The 16049-nt window shown below is 38.9% G+C and overlaps 1 protein-coding gene across 2 annotated transcripts in view; it reads left to right on the top strand.

Moving 5' to 3' along the window:
• ptch1 (patched 1) overlaps positions 1–16049 on the top strand; it is a 74954-nt gene that overhangs the window by 4122 nt on the left and 54783 nt on the right. For both annotated transcript variants that reach the window (XM_015034479.1, XM_015034480.1), the window contains exon 2: positions 1863–2055. In XM_015034479.1, coding sequence (XP_014889965.1) covers positions 1863–2055 — 193 coding nt within the window. The remainder of the gene's footprint in view (positions 1–1862; positions 2056–16049) is intronic.

The following is a 16049-nucleotide window of genomic DNA, read 5'->3' as shown; positions in this document are numbered from 1 at the left end:
AGAAGACAAAAAGGGAGAGGAGGACGAGGGAGGCGAGGGGGGGGGGGGGGGGGGGGGTGCTTATTTTTATTTCAAACGCATGTGAAACAAGCTTCTTGTTGTGTTTATCAATACAGAAACTATTGCATCCAAACTAATAACGCACATGGCAAAAACATTGCATCTTATCCTATTAAACATTGGAAAGACAGCTGTACATATATTTTTCTGACAGGTATCTCAGCTTGGATGAGTCTTCTGAAAATCCATGTGGCTGTTCTCTTCCGTTCACAAATATTGCCAGTAACCCCCCCCCCCCCCTTCTCCGCCCCCCATACACACACACACCACACACACGCACCCGCACACACACGCTCTCTCTCTCTCTCTCTCTCTCTCTCTCTCTTGTGTTGGCTTCTCCACTCCCCATGCAGACCGGAACACACGGCCAGCTCCACAGGGAGAAGGGTTGTCTGCCTGTCTGTGTGTGTGTGTGTGTGTGTGTGTGTGTGTGAGCGTGTGTGGTGGTATTTGTGGGTTTTAACCACATGCACTCTTCAGGGTATTTAATATCACCTATTGATGTGTGGGGCGTGCAACGGTGGAAGTGAAAGCCACCCCAGGGACAGTTCATAGACTGCTTCCCTTTAGAATACAATAGTCTCTGTGCAGTGGGATATCTGCCATGTATTTATAACTGAAGTTTCAAGCTCTCAGATATAAAACTCCTGTTGAGTTTGGCTTTTAAAGGCATACATAAAAATGGCTAAAGAGATTAAGTCAAAACCCCACAGACTTATCATGATAAGTTGACAGTAGAGCTGCGCGATACATCTAATCACAAAATCAGTGTGTTCAATATTAGAATCACAAAAGTTACTGGATGCAGTATTTGGCTGGAAACTATATTCTTATAGCCATGCATTGACCTTCACTCAGAAGTCTACTTCCATTCAGAACCAGTAAATAGATAATTTTGTACCCAACACATAAATAATGACGAAGTCCTTCTTTTTCTTTGTTCTAGTGAAGTATATTTAAAAAATTTGGAGAAAAATAATTAGTTATTAAGGATAGTCCACGTTTGTACAATACAATAGGTTATTACCCTTGAGTAGTCCAAAAATAATGTCCTGTTAGTAGATATTATTTATTGGAGTCAACCATTTCTGTATAGTAGGACACCAGTTTGTACACAATTGCAGATCTTCATGAAATGATGCAGGTCAAGTTGTCGGTTCTTTCCCATCATTTACCTCCATCGACTTTGGAGGTCCAGCTGGAAACCAGTTTCAAACTCTTCAGTTTCACTCTATCCATAGCTTATTATTGCAGCTGTGAAGTGACAGGACTCTATGTGTAACCAATAAACCAGATATGTATGTTCCAGGATGGGGCAATATAAGGGATTTATTGTTTAGAAATTCCTTCATGTGCACTATCAAATTGAATCCTAATGACTAGAGATGTGCTGATCAATGGATCAGAAATCAGATTATGCTGACGTGTGGTTGCCGTTCGTATGCTCGCCTCAGAAAAATTGAGGTAATCAATTTTTCATTGATCACCTCCGATCTGTGATCAGCAGGTCAGATACCAAAATATGATATTTTTTTTCTAAAACTGATCTTTCTTTTCTGCTTCTGTATGTTGAAGTTATTAGAAAAAAAACAACTGTTTTGGCCTGGAAAAGTCTGATTGGTGCATCTTTACTCAACGTTAACTCCCCCTCAGATGTGTTTTTATGGGTAAAATTTGTTACTTTATGCACATCATGTGTGTAAATAACCTCTTTTTCTGTATTCCAATGGCTTTATCTGGTCAGGTAAGTGTAATCGGTTTGCTTTCATTGGCAGTAACTTCATTCTCTTGTCTTATCACAGGGGAAGGCGACTGGGAGGAAAGCACCTTTGTGGCTGAGAGCGAAGTTCCAGAGATTTTTATTCAGGCTCGGCTGTTACATACAAAAGAACTGTGGAAAGTTTTTGGTTGTGGGCCTTATGATTTTTGGAGCTTTTGCTGTGGGTTTAAGGGCAGCTAATCTGGAAACGGACGTGGAGAAACTCTGGGTGGAAGGTAAGACGATGTTTGGCTATTGGCTTTTTTGCTCAGTTGCACAGTTTCTTGAGTGTATGTACGAAAATCACCAGCTATAAAGACTTTAAGGAGAATTGTTTAAAGTTTGTGTCTTGGAAAGTGGCCGAGCAAAACTGTGTTGGATTTGCAAGAGGTAACAATAACGTCACCCGTGAAGAAGGTTGTAATTAGGCTCATAAGCAGCCCTTGGAGTTGAGGAAATTTTTGTCAAAGCCGCCATTTTGTGAGTGTGTGTATGTGTTGGTGTGTGTGAGAGCCAGCCCCCAACAGTTGAAGGCTCAGAGGCCGTGTGTGTGGTCCTGTTTTGGACAGCTCTCAACTTTCCAAAAAGATTTGTTTCTGGCTGCAGGGAAATAGCAGAGCACGGACAGGAGCTATGGTGGAAGTGTCACTCAGTCTTCTTCTTGTTTTCTTATAGAGAATTTAGGCAAATGAAGAAATTTAAAAGAGGGAAAGAGAGTGTATGCATGGGTGGTTCTTTGGGGGTAAAGGCATGAGGCTGAGTTTTTTTCTCCCTCTTTGATCTGCATTCCTGTACATATGGCTCAAAGACATAATCTACTATTTGGAACTGAACTGTATATTTGAATATATAAATTTATATATATATATATATATATTTTTTTTTTTTGCATACATTTTGTACCTTTATACCATTCTTTCATTCCTTTTTTATGTGAAAATAATCCACGTTTTTTAAGCTTAAGCATCAAAGCGGACGGATTCCTGACCTCTTCCCCTGGGCTTGCAGGCCTAGTCCATCCTTGCATGCTGCTGCAGGGGTCTGACAGACAGTGGTCTTCTAATGCATTGCGCAGGCGCAGTTGGATCACGGTTTGTGCATAAAGTAGCCTCTTCAAACACACATTCCTGATTGTACTCAGAGGATCACACAGTTTTCACATGCCAGAACCACGATCAGGAGGACCGGGGCGAGAAGGCATTACAGGAAATGCAGAATGTTATGGCAGAGTGATAGAAAATGTATTTTAGCTGTTAGGATAAATCTGTTCAGTCTTTCTGCCATTTTAATGTTTTTCTTTAGGCAAAATAAACATTTGCTGACATTTTTAAAAATTGTGAAGATAAATCTTAAGTAAGGCTAAACATTCACAAATAATTCAATGTATTTATCATATTTTCTTTGCATGGTTCTATATTTCTATTTAATACAATTGTAAACCAGTTTTGCTTATTGACTGATATGTGATATGACAGATTATGACCTATGATAAAACCAACATAACTATGATCAACCTCCTACTGGAGTCTAATAATAGTATTTTCTATTATAGACTGTAAGCAGACTAAAGAAAATAACTAATTTATCAGATATTAAGGTGCGCGTTGAAAGTCCATTTGGTGGGAATGAATAGTCCTTTCTTAGTCCTACAGTGTGGGAATTCTCTTTTTATGACTATACAGCAACACAATATTACCCAGTGAATATAAAAATATCTAAAAACAATACAAGCAACTGCATATTACTAAAGTACCTATAAAAAACATAAAAGCGACTGAAACTATAAAGGCCACTAGTTGACCAGGTACCCAGTTTTCTTGGTTTATTCTCTACACTCAGGGTGACATATATGTCTTAAATGTTAAAATGACTTGTTTAGATTCTTTCAACAAAAACCTATAGAAAGAAAAGTGGAAAGCTGAAATTTACTACTAATGCAACTCCAGACAACTTATTGATCTACAGTTTTGTGTTGCTCTACTATGACTGTTGCTAAATGAGATTTTTCCTGCAAATTAATCTTTTTTGGCACTATTGGTGCACTTTCCATATTTTTCAGTAGTCAGAATCTGATCTGTTTGCATATTATAAGGCGTTTTAAACTTAATGGATATATTTGGTCGAAATGATGCTGAATAGTAAAAATGTTATTGTTTGAACATTAGTAGCGTGAAAAACTGTGTTCCTTTGCAGTTTAATATTTGGCAGTTTCTGTTGTTTTATGGATGTTTCTGATGCAAAAAGAAATCGCCTGCCATAACAACTTTTACAACCAAAAATTTAAAGTCATTTTCTAAAATCAAGCCAGTAGTCTACTGCACTGCATTGTGGGAAAATAAGTTAAATTTAACAGATTTTATTTACCACAAGGATTATGCTTAGTTATTTTGATATGAACAGGAGTCATAGTTTATTGTATTTCACTACATTTGACACTGGAAATCAGAAATAGAAATTTTCATTCAATTACCTATTTTTTAAAGTTATCATAGACAATAAAATCACAATTACTCATCCTGGCATAATAATGATAAACTCTAATTGTTGTTGTTTATAAATCCCCAAAAATTTCAGCATGGTTGAGTTTGTAACATCTGGGATTTGAACCATTTCTCATCATTATTTTCACGAGAACATCAAAAGAATGTTGTTTGTGTTTCAAAGTATGATTTTAATTGATTTGAATGAAGGAACCAGTTTAATAAGGTAAATTTTTTAGAATATTTTTTGAACCCCTGCTTTTTCAGGCTTTAGTATTTGTAGATTCACCTACTTGTGGATTATTTTTGTAGAGCATATCTAAAATATTTTAAAGAAAATGCAGCTTTGGATGGTGAGGTACCTAGATGCAATGTTACTTAAGCTATTGGCTGGTATTCCAGGAGTGTCATTCTTTGTTCTTGGTGTTGATTGGCTGTGCCCCCCCCTCCCCCAGGGTAATGGATATGGAAGATTGCAGATATTAGCTTCTTTAATAGTACTGATTGAAGTGTATTAGGGTATATTTTGTGTTTGAACGATTAAAATTGGCAAGTACAAGTGTTTTTAAAATGGGTCTCAGGTATTTGCAGATTTGAGCTATTCGCAGGCTCTTTGTTCTCTAACACTGTGTGAATGTACACCGTGCATAAATTGCATCTTTTGCCTAAAAAGGCAATCACCTCAAATGCCCCAAATATGATAACATTTTCAGCTCATATGGATTACCTTAATTAGAATCACAATCAATGGAAAAAGGGTATAACATACATTTTTCAGAATATACCGTACAACTAAATTGACTTCTGAGTAAGATTTAAACATTTTGTAGTTACCGTACTTATTGTGATAAACAAATGGACTCTTAGTGGTTATGTACATTGACACAAAGTAGTTTGCTTATGCATATGAAACAAAAGGAGGCAAGGAAAACAATTTTGTGCTTATTCTTAGAATAGTCTGGTAGCAATGGCTAATAAAAGTGATTTAATATCATACATTTAAATGCATTTTTTTTGCCTACAATTCAATCAATGCACACAGTCAAAAATCTGACACTAACAATTGCTGTCATAAAAAGTAACCCTTACTCATTACCAAACTGGCTTCTTCACTACAACTTTTACTGTGTTTTGATGCAACTAAGCAACTGTGATATGACTGCATTCCATCATGTTTTTGAAGCACGCTTAACATTTATTGTTGTTCTTAAGGCAACCATGAAAAAAACTGTTAAAACTGCAAACCCAACCAAACAGTCTGTTTCTTTATAAAATCAAGCTAATTTCAAGTGAACCAGGTACTGGTGGTAAAGGGATCTCTAGGAAACATTAGTAAAAATGCACACACACTTTGATTACAAGAAGGGACCTCCTCACACACATACACTGACAAGGAGACAGTGCTTTGGTGGTTTCCTTGGTCCCAGTGCATGAGGGGTTCCAGATGCTGGTAGGGAGAGATCTGTTTGTTTAGATTAGACTGCACAGCTGAGGGATAGATTAGTTCTGCCTGGACCGCGGAGCCCTGTGCTGGGCCGTGCTGGGGGAACTGGCCCATCATCCGAGAAGAAAAAGAGGCGAGAGGAGAAGAGGACAGACCAGCTGTTTATGTTTCATCTGGAACTGCCCTCCGCAGGCGACCCATGGACGACCCCGCCTAGGGAAGCTGTGTGGCCCACAGACGCACATACGCTACAATACTGTTGGAACTCTGCATGATTTCATTTGGGGTTCATTCTTGCCTGCTTTCTTGGTTGTAGCCAGAATCCCCCAGCCGTCCACCATCAACTGCATACAGCACTTGTCTCGGGTGTTTATTCTACGTGTTGTCACGTGCAAAAGCATTAGCAAGGGTTGTCTCTTCTCACTGCACTCTCTCTGCACTGTTTATAAATGCTCAGACACAGGAAGTTCTGTTTATTAGACAAAGTGACAGAGAGAAATTGGGAGTGAGACACATACTCGTGCAAAGGGGTGATTGTCTCCTTGTAGACCCTGAACTGTGAGAAAACATGGAGGGACCGGTATTTTTTTTCTTTAAAGGTTTTGTTGCCCCTGTGTGGCCTTTATTTGACAGTTTTCAGATAGGAAAACAGGTTGTCAGAGATGGAGAAGACATGTGGCAAAGGTCATCAGGCCAGATCTTGAACCTGCGACAGCCACATTGAGGACTAAGGCCTCCATACGTTGGTCACGCTTTACCCCTGTGCCAACGTCACAGCCGGTATTTTATCTTTCAAGCAATAAGGAATTGGTTGTAGGTATGGGAAAGTAAAAGATCCTCAACAAGAAGCACTGTATTTAGAAAGACTTGAAACAAAAAATACTCTAGCTGCATTTAATTGAAACACTAAGACAGGAGTTATTCCTATGACTATAAAAATGTGATTACAATTAGATTATTTTCATATGTAATGTTTAAAGTCTGGTATTTTGTTTTTGATCCATATAAAGAATAAATAACCAAAGTTTACCGCTGCAAGTGCAAGAATAGTTATACTGTGGAAAATAATATTCTTTATACATTTTGTCAATGTCAATGCCAAATTTATTTATGTAGCACTTTAAAAACCGGTTTTTAAAGTGTAGCACTTTGTACCAAAGTGCTGTACAAAAATGATAAGAAAATAAGTTGATGAAAAGAAAAAGAAAAATAATACAAGAAAAAAATATATGTATAATGTCAAAATAATAAGAGTATTGTATTTTTTGGACTATAAGCCGCTACTTTTTTCTCACAGTTTGAACCGCTATGCTTATACCGGGCTAAGCATACCGGTTTATAGCCCGGTATGCTTATAGCATAAGCTTATTTAAAGCCCGGTTCGGCTCTTCTGTGGATTTTTCTTCAACCGCCAGGGGGCTCTTTAGCAGGAAGTGAATAATTGGAAGTCAAAATTGGAAATCAAAGAAAATGCTGAGTTTCATTTACAACAAGCACATGTTAGCAGCAGGCACGACGGAGAAATGTTTTCAAACTCATACCCCCTCATCATGGAAACCACACGGAGAAGTTCATATGATGCCGCTTTTAAGTTGAAGGCTATCGATCTGACAGTACAGCGCGATAGCCGCTGCATACAAGCTCGGCGTGAACAAATCCATGGTTCGGCGTTGGAGACGGAGGGCTGCGCTCTTAATAGCAGATTTATAAAAGGCTGCGTCCTTGTGAAAAACTGAGAGCGGCGGAGATACCTGCGGCTTATATACTACGTTTCCAGTTTTTTTTTTTTTTTTTGTTTGTTTTTTTTTACTTTGTGGGTGCGGCATATAGTGAGGTGCGCTCTATAGTCCGGAAATAAGTGCCATTAGTTCATTAGCTAATATTAGCTGACTAATTAATTGGTCTAGCCTGCAGCTAGCTTCTTGACAGTCATGTGACCAATAGATTAGCAGTTACATTTTAAAATTTTATCTAAAGAGGAATGGTGGATTATGCTCCTTCACTTTTCGCAGCCTGATAATCTGAAGTAATTATGACATGTTTTTATGCTATATAATTTCTTATACAAAAATGTAAAACAAAAATACATACAATTTAGTTGTTTTTTTTATTTAAAGTAAATGCTTATCATTATTGCTACTAATTTAAATGATATTCTCGTAACTCATATTCAATATGAGCTACAATATTGCTGTTAATATTATCTTTATTATAATTTTGGTATTACATTTTAAAAATCTAGAATACATTTCAGTGCATATTGTGCAAAATATACATTTGTTGTTCTGCCCTTTATACCATAATACAAGCATAAAAAGCTCATCAGTAGTAATTAGTTGGTTAATTGGTCAAGCTATCTGCTGTGGTACCCAAACTCCGACTGTTTTGGAACGTTGTAAGAGTGATGGATAATCGTACTTTGAATTTGATGTTCTTCTATGCATGATATTAATTTTGTTGTTTTCTTTCAGATTGCTGACCGGCAGTTATAGGTTTGGGTGGGGCAGGATTATATCAGGCTACCCTCCATAAAGCTGGAAAAAACCCTGGTCTCTCCGGGTCTTTCTCTGACATCCCATTAATAGGACTTTAAAATATAGAAACTGTGCTACAGAACATTTCTGATGTTTTGGACTCATAACTTATTTAAACTGCGGTATACTGGTAACTGACTCATGTCTTCCTGGTAGTAATATTTTAAGTCCACTTTTCTTTGAAAAAAGTGATTTAGGTCAGAATGCATCCACACTGCTGAGAAGCTCCTTGTTTATTTTCACTGTGCCACTCACAGGAAATGATTAGCTCCAGCAGGAAGTTGTAGTATTGTGATGTCCTATCTTGATCTCCCCCACACACAAACATTGCTTGGAGTCAGCTTTGGAGAAAATGCCTCATGGCGAGTGTTCAACTCAAGATGCACCCTCGATTTCAAATCAGTGTAATGATTAACTGTCAGAGAAAAGAGACGCGAATTTGAGGAACACGAAGGCTTTATTATTCTTCCTGGCCACAAATAGCAAGTTATGGTATCTCTCACAGTATCAAGGGGCCAAGGCGAGCCGAGGCCAAATTGTAAAGAAAATAAGACCATTGCCTGCCTCTAATTAAAAAGGTATCAAACAAACATTGGCTTACTGTACTACTAAAGTCCCCTGCGCCTTTGACTTTGCCTCAATTTGCTGGTTGGCAAAGAGAAGTAGCAAGAAGTGGGTAAAAAGTTTACAAGCTCTTGGCATAGATTGAACTTGATGAAGCAGATGAGCTGGAGTTGTTCTTAGTGCTAGTGAAGGTCATTGCATTCACGGAAATGTCCCAATTCAAGCTGAAACGACTTCACACTGCCCAGATTTATGGTGTGGACTTGGGGGCACAGAGTCATGAATTGTAGTCTCATGGCTACGGGCTGACGAGAGGCCCTGGGGTCCCGCAGCACTTTCTTTGGGTGCATAAGTGCAGAGGCCAGGGGCCACGGGCATGGACTCCAGAGACCCTGAGGTCATCTCGTTGAGGCCCCGCTATTTAAAACCTCACCTGATACTCAGCCTGTGGCCTGGGTGCAGAGTGAAGACTCACAGCAGAGGGGGGTGCAGGGCGGGAGCTGCAAGAAATGCAGCAGAAGTCGCAGCTGTCACCAAGGCACTGATGTGAAGAGGTCCATCTTTTGAACCTGACTGTTAGAAGGGAGTCTGAAAATGCATTTTATTTTATTTTTGTGTGAAGAGAACTGTCCAGCAGAGGGCAGTAAATCTGAGGTATAATCTTTGAACTGATGTTTATGAGCACCCTAACTGAAAATAAATTATAGTTTCCCACATTTTTATGGTTCCAAGCAGATTTCTTTGTATGATATACACTGTGTGTGACCAGTGTTTTAAATTCAGTGAATATACAGTCATAAGACACTTTTATGTACACCTTGTTTGTTCTGGATTGGACCTCCACAGATGCTTTATTCTTTGTCCCATAGGTTCAGCAAGGTGTCAGAAACATCAGGGATTTTGGCCTTGCTCATCTATTATCAAAAACACTTGTTGTACCGTATCACCTCAGTTTGTTTGAGCTTTGATGACGGTGGAGGCCATTGGAGTACAGTGTCATGTTCAACAAACCTGTTTGAGATCACTTTGAATTGTGATATTCTGTTTTAACTTGATGAAATAGCCATCAAGTAGGCATCTGTTTATAAAGGAACAGATGTGCTCAGTAACAATACTACAATGCTGAGGTTAACTGTTGTGATTTAAGCAATGCTCATTTAGTTCAAAGGGGTTGCAAGTGTAACGAAACAATATCCCATTAACCATTACACTACTACTACTACCAGGCTGAGCTTCTGATCACAGCAGGATGGATTCCTGGTTTCATGTTGGTCTGTGCGAAATTCAGATTCTCTGCCATTTGAGCAGCTGAGATTTTTACTCATTGGATTAGGCAAAATGTTTTCAATTTGTTATTGTCTAGTCTGTGTTTGAAGCAGCATCAGTTTCCTGTTCTTTTCTGACAGAAGGGGCATCAGGTGTGGTCATCTGCTGGTTCAGCTCATCTGCTTCAGTGTTGCATGTGTTCTGCAGTCCTTGGTTTGTACAAGTGGTTATTAGGGCTTCTGTTGGTCTGTCTTTCATCTTGAGCAAGTCTGTTGGATAACCACTGGGTAGTTTCTCTTTTTCAGATTTTGTTTTTGTAAACCTGAGAGACAGTTGTGTGTGAAAATCAGCACTTTATGAAATGATTGTACCAGCCATGAGACAATCATTTCATAATTGTCTGAAGTTTGATCTGTTCAAACTTCAGCAAATCGCCTTAGCCCCATAGTGTTTTTGATTCTTTAATGCCTAAAAACATTGAGTTGTTGTCATGTGCTTGATTCATTATTGTGTGTGGTAACAAGAAATTAAACCACAATACTAATAATTTGACTGATGTGTGTAATTAAAGTGGGTATTTTGCTGAATTGCAAAAAAAAGTCACTGTAAACATTTTGCACCTTCACAAATTGGTCCTTTTGCTTTTTTTGGTCATGTTCATACCTGTTCTAGGTCTGACTGGATTAAGACTATTCATACACGCCTTTGCAGTCAATGATTTTAAAAGATGCCTTTATAAACTGCTCAAAGTCCTGGCTATGTGACGCCAGTAAATATTTTGTTTCAGCAGGAAATTGCTGATGGTTAACTATTGGTTTGAGTACGAGTTCTAATCAGTCATTTTTCCTTATTTTGACTTCTCCAAATAGGGATCAAAACCCATGGTAAAAGATGCAATATACAAAATTATATTAAAATAAATTATATGTGAGATAGCAGTATTTCATTATTATTTATCCACATAATCAATCAATGCACTTAATAAAGAGGACACGTCCACTTCCTTTGTGCTTTGCTTTTGTGCTTGCTGTGATTAACACCAGAGCTGACAAAGTTGGTGGTTGTTTTGGTGGGAATGGTAGTGAGAAAGACTGCAGTTTTAATGTTAAGTGCTTGCAGAAAAACTCCTCGTGGAGAAAGATGAAGAGGAGGGGGGAGCGCCTCCCCGAATGTGGCGTCTTCAGCTGAGACGATTGTGGTTTTACATGGTTGAATTATTCAGCTTTTGATGTGCATAAAAGCAGTGATACATGCATGGATGCATGTGCACAAACACACACGCACACACACACAGACATTCTAAAACTGTTGTTGCACGCAGAGAGGCTTTGAGGTTCTGCTTCTGTGAATGACGAGGTGGTTGACCAGTGCAGGCTAATTAGACGTCCCTTTTTGTGTGAGTGTTTTTTTTTTCTTTTTATCTCTTTCTTCTTCCTGTCGTGCATGTTATATTTTTTTTTCTCCCCCCACTGCAGTATTTTTTTCTTCTGCAGCTTTCATTCAAGAACCGCAAGCACTGAGAACACAGAAAAGTGTGCCCACACCCAATATTTTTCCCAGTTAGCTGAGAAGTCACTCTAGGCGCCTATCGTTGTCGTGTCATCTGTTTTGCTCTTGCACGGTAGTTCTTCAGTTGCGCGCTCAGACGCTCATACAAACTGCACTCAATTAAGTGTGTGTTTATCAGTTAGCCACAAACAGGATTAAACCCTTGGTATAAGGAATAACATTCCTGCGTGTGTTGTGTTAAACTTTATGAGTTGATGAAAAGCGCAGGCGGATTGGTGAGGGACTTGGCGTTGGAGGAACATTGAGCCTATGGTTCTGTAAGCAGAGTTTTGCAGGGATGTTTTCTCAAGTTGGCTCCCCGGTATTTGAAAGCCCTACCTGGCCGAAAGTTAAAGTGCATTGCCATTTCGAGTTGTGAAGTTATCCGTGTGTGTGTGTGTGTGCGCGCATGCTGCAAATAAGAGCACACTCCCATTCACAAACAACTTCCTGAGATGCCTCCAAGTGCTCTGTTTACATTGTGCATTCTTTCAGGCACTCTTATTCAAAAACCAGAGCCCTGCAAATGACCGACCACATGAGACTATGTAGAAAGTTACCACCATGCCCCCCAACTTTACCTCCTTCTTTTACTCCTATGTTCCGCTCTTTTCCCCACTGCTAGAAAGGACTCTCTCTTTTACTCAAGCGTCGTTTTTTCCCCCTCCTCTTCTGCCTCTCCCCCCTCCCTGGCTGGAGAGAGTGGCCTCAGAATGCCAGATGTATTACAGAGTGAGCCACGGCAATGTAAACACTCAGCCCTGCCATGAGAGCAGGGTGGTCTGGCCTCCCTCCTTTCCTACCCTCCTTCTCCCTTCCTCTCTTCCCTCCCTCACAGTGCTGGCTGCCAGGAGGGTGGAGAAGTACAAAACAGGAGAGGGAGCACATTTGTGTGTGTGTGTGTGCGCGCGCGCTGGAGTAGAGAGAAAGAAGTATAGTAGCAGTAGTGTGTTTGTGTTTTGGCCACGGAATCTGCCGTAGACTTAGAGAGATTGGAGTGTGGATTGATACATCTCAGGCTGCAGTGTGGAGAATTTTATTGCAAACATATCCAAAGTGTGTCTTCATGTATGTATGTGTGCTAGTCGCTGGAATTTTATGCAGCCCCTCTGGCTTACCACAGTTACATACATAGCTTTATAGTTCATTGCAATTCCTGCAACACGTCGTCACAGAATCTGGCAGTAACAGCAAAGTACCACACAAGCACATGTAAGGCGTGAAAAGAGAGTAAATATTTTCTGTCAGATGATTGAGGAGTTTGGAGTTTATATTTGAGTCTGTATTAGAACAATAAAAATGGCAGCAAACGTATGTTTCGGTTTGGTTAGATTTTTAAAGGTAAACGTCATGGAGAGCTGACTAAATACCCCTTTCCCATGTTGTAAAATTGCAGTTTTGGATGTTTTGTACCTAAAAGAGCTTGCAAAATTTTGAGTCTGCTTTGACTGATGATGGAAGGTAATTTTCGGCTTCTACTGACAGAAATGGGATTATGTTTCTCCAATAAATAACATTCACCAAAAGGAGGTCACTTAGAGTTGTTTTAGTTTGATTTAGTATCATAATCTGTTATGTTTTAATAGGAGTCAAATGGCAAAACTGGGATCAGAACCTAACTTATTGGAAACAGGATGTAATAAATAGTCTTATGAAAATAATACACAGGTAAATTAAACTATATGTAAGATTTAGACTTTTTCATGATTGTTTTCATAGTACCTAACTACAAAAACAGAATTTACTAAACTAACGTGCAATAACTTGAGGAAATATTTTGTTATTGGCATTAAATGGACAGGAAAAGAGCAAAATATGAATATGTAGATAAAATAAATTGGGACACTCTATAAAACCTTTTAGATTTTTTTTAAACATACTTGAGCATATTGTAATGTAAAATATTTTTTAGAATACCTTTTAAATAAGAATATAACATTTTAACAAAAAAATGCTAAATTTGTTGTGGAAGCTAAATATTGACTCCTTTACTGTTATTCCCATTTAAAATAGCTAAAATAACACACCACATGTGTGCAGCATGTGATTAGAACACCCTAACAAGTATGCAAGCCACGTGTACAATTGATGTTGAATTCACGCATATTCATATGATCTAATTTCAATCTTCCAGCTTGTGTCGTTCAGACCGGGCATTTAAATGCGTCCTGAGTGATGACATGGATCTTAAATAAATCAAAGTAAACAAAGAGAGAAGACAAGTAAGACCAAATAATGGCGATTTCCTTCTGATATTTTTACATGATCGCCATTGTACTGCAACAGAATGTTTATGCGCAAATAGGCGGAGGAAGATAGGGCGGAAGAGAGAGGGGGCTGCATTATTACATACATAATTTACATTTTCATTAAATAGCCTAATTAATTATGAGTGTTTTTTTTTTTTTTTTTTTTCTCAGATTGAGTGAATACTGCAAGAAATCCAACTAAGACAACTCCAAACTACTACATTATAGCCAACTGTGCCAAAATCAGAAAAAATAAAGCACATTATACTCACCCAGTTGTGGAGTATTTAGACAAAATCCACCCTCCTGTCTTTATGCAGGACACACTTGAGTGACCATCATAGAAATCTCATCTGTACATCCTTTTCTATACACTGTTCTTTGTTGTATCCTTAGCAAATTCTAGGCATTTTATCTGCAATGCTCCAGAAGCTATAAGTGTCACTGCTCACGGCTGAGACACCATGGTTTTTACGATTTAGGTTGTAGATGTGTATTAGCGATTTTGATAGTGCTTAGGCTTGGAAAGAAGGCCTTCTAGGTCCTGACAGCCCAGCCCTGGAAAATAGTAACCTATCTTCGATGAACCAAGTACTTGAGATCATTTTACTGCATCAGAAATGTTGTTAAACTGAACAGGTTAAGTAACACAATGCTATCCGCCATTGTTTTTGTTATCTGACCATGCAAATGTAGAATAAACCCTGTGCATGCTGCACACGTGCACTTTCACAGCTGTTGAGTACTTTACACCTCTACGGGGGTGTTCACAAAAGGACCACTCTTAGACATGGTTTCAAAAAGTCATAGGCTCGGATCACAACAAATGGTTTCACTTAAAACGAGCTAACCATTATAAAATCCGCCATAAATTCTGCTGACAATGATCAAAAAATACCAATCACACCTCCAAGGACTGTCTGAAAACTAAGAAATGGAAAGCAGGCGCAAAGTCAAAGCTCAGAACTTGATCGTTGGTTGTCATGAAAGATGCTGTACATGCAAAGATGTTTCCCAAGGGTTTAGGCTGTCAGCAAGAAGACAGAAACAGTACTCAGGCAAGTGTTATGAGGTGTAGGGGACATGCTCCTCACATAATTACCATAAACTATGATCTAAACAGGCACTATTAATGCCATTTTCTGAAATGTTTTTCTTTTTTTATGTTTTAGTTAAAGTTATACGACCAAAGCAACCTGTTAGTTGAACAGCAGCAAGTGGTTGGATATATAAACAAATGCAAAGATTAGTCAGGATGCCATGACTACAAAGGACATTTATGCAGCTTACATGTCAGATGGTTTATGCATAATAAAGAAGACAGAATCAAGTTGCAATTATGACAGACATTACTGGTCTGCAAAAGTCCAAAGAAAATCAAGAGCTTCAGAAACTTTACATCACAAGGAAGCTTCTTGGCTAATTTGAAGGAAAGTATAAAAGAATTGGAGATTGTTTAACCCTACTGCACTGCACTGGTTTATGTCAGCCAGGGTGACAGGACTATGGAATATTGAATTGCTCTCAGGATAATTTTTGCTCTTCCTCTCGCTTTCTTTTTGTTTCTGCCTCTGCCTTTTTCTCCGCACTCAAGAATGTGTGATTTTGGGATACCTGCAATCATGGGCCATCTTTACAGGAAATGACAAAGAGATGGCTGGCTGAGATTGGCTGCTCAGGCTCATGTCACGGTCTGTTATGACTGGGCGGTGGGCCAATCACAAGATTGTAAATCCAGCAGGGGGGAGGCAGTGAAAGCTTACCTGATTTCAAATTTACAGGCATTGACAGGATATGTGTCCTCTCCCCATCCATCTGCATGGTTTTAAGTCATATAGTTTAACTGCTGAGGATGAACAATGTTAACACCGTGCAATGACAGCTGCATCCATTTCTAGTTTAGGTATGAAGGTGCATCCCTTTTACTTGCAACATTTACTTCACAAATGCATGCACATGTTGCAAAAACAGACATTTTACTGTCAGTGTTTTCTTCTACATCTACGTTATAGTCTTTCTGCTGCCTTGTGAATCCATTGGTGTTGAAAGGGATTTTTTTTTCTTTTTTTTGGGGGGGGGGGGGGGGATTGGGGGGTGGGGGGGGGGGGTTGGGGGTTTAAATAAAAGGAAAAACGGGGAAAAAAT

Source organism: Poecilia latipinna, unplaced genomic scaffold, assembly GCF_001443285.1.
Source record: "Poecilia latipinna isolate Pla-1442-1.1 unplaced genomic scaffold, P_latipinna-1.0 Scaffold300, whole genome shotgun sequence".
NCBI lineage: Eukaryota > Metazoa > Chordata > Actinopteri > Cyprinodontiformes > Poeciliidae > Poecilia > Poecilia latipinna.
This window is presented reverse-complemented; position numbering and strand designations above follow the sequence as displayed.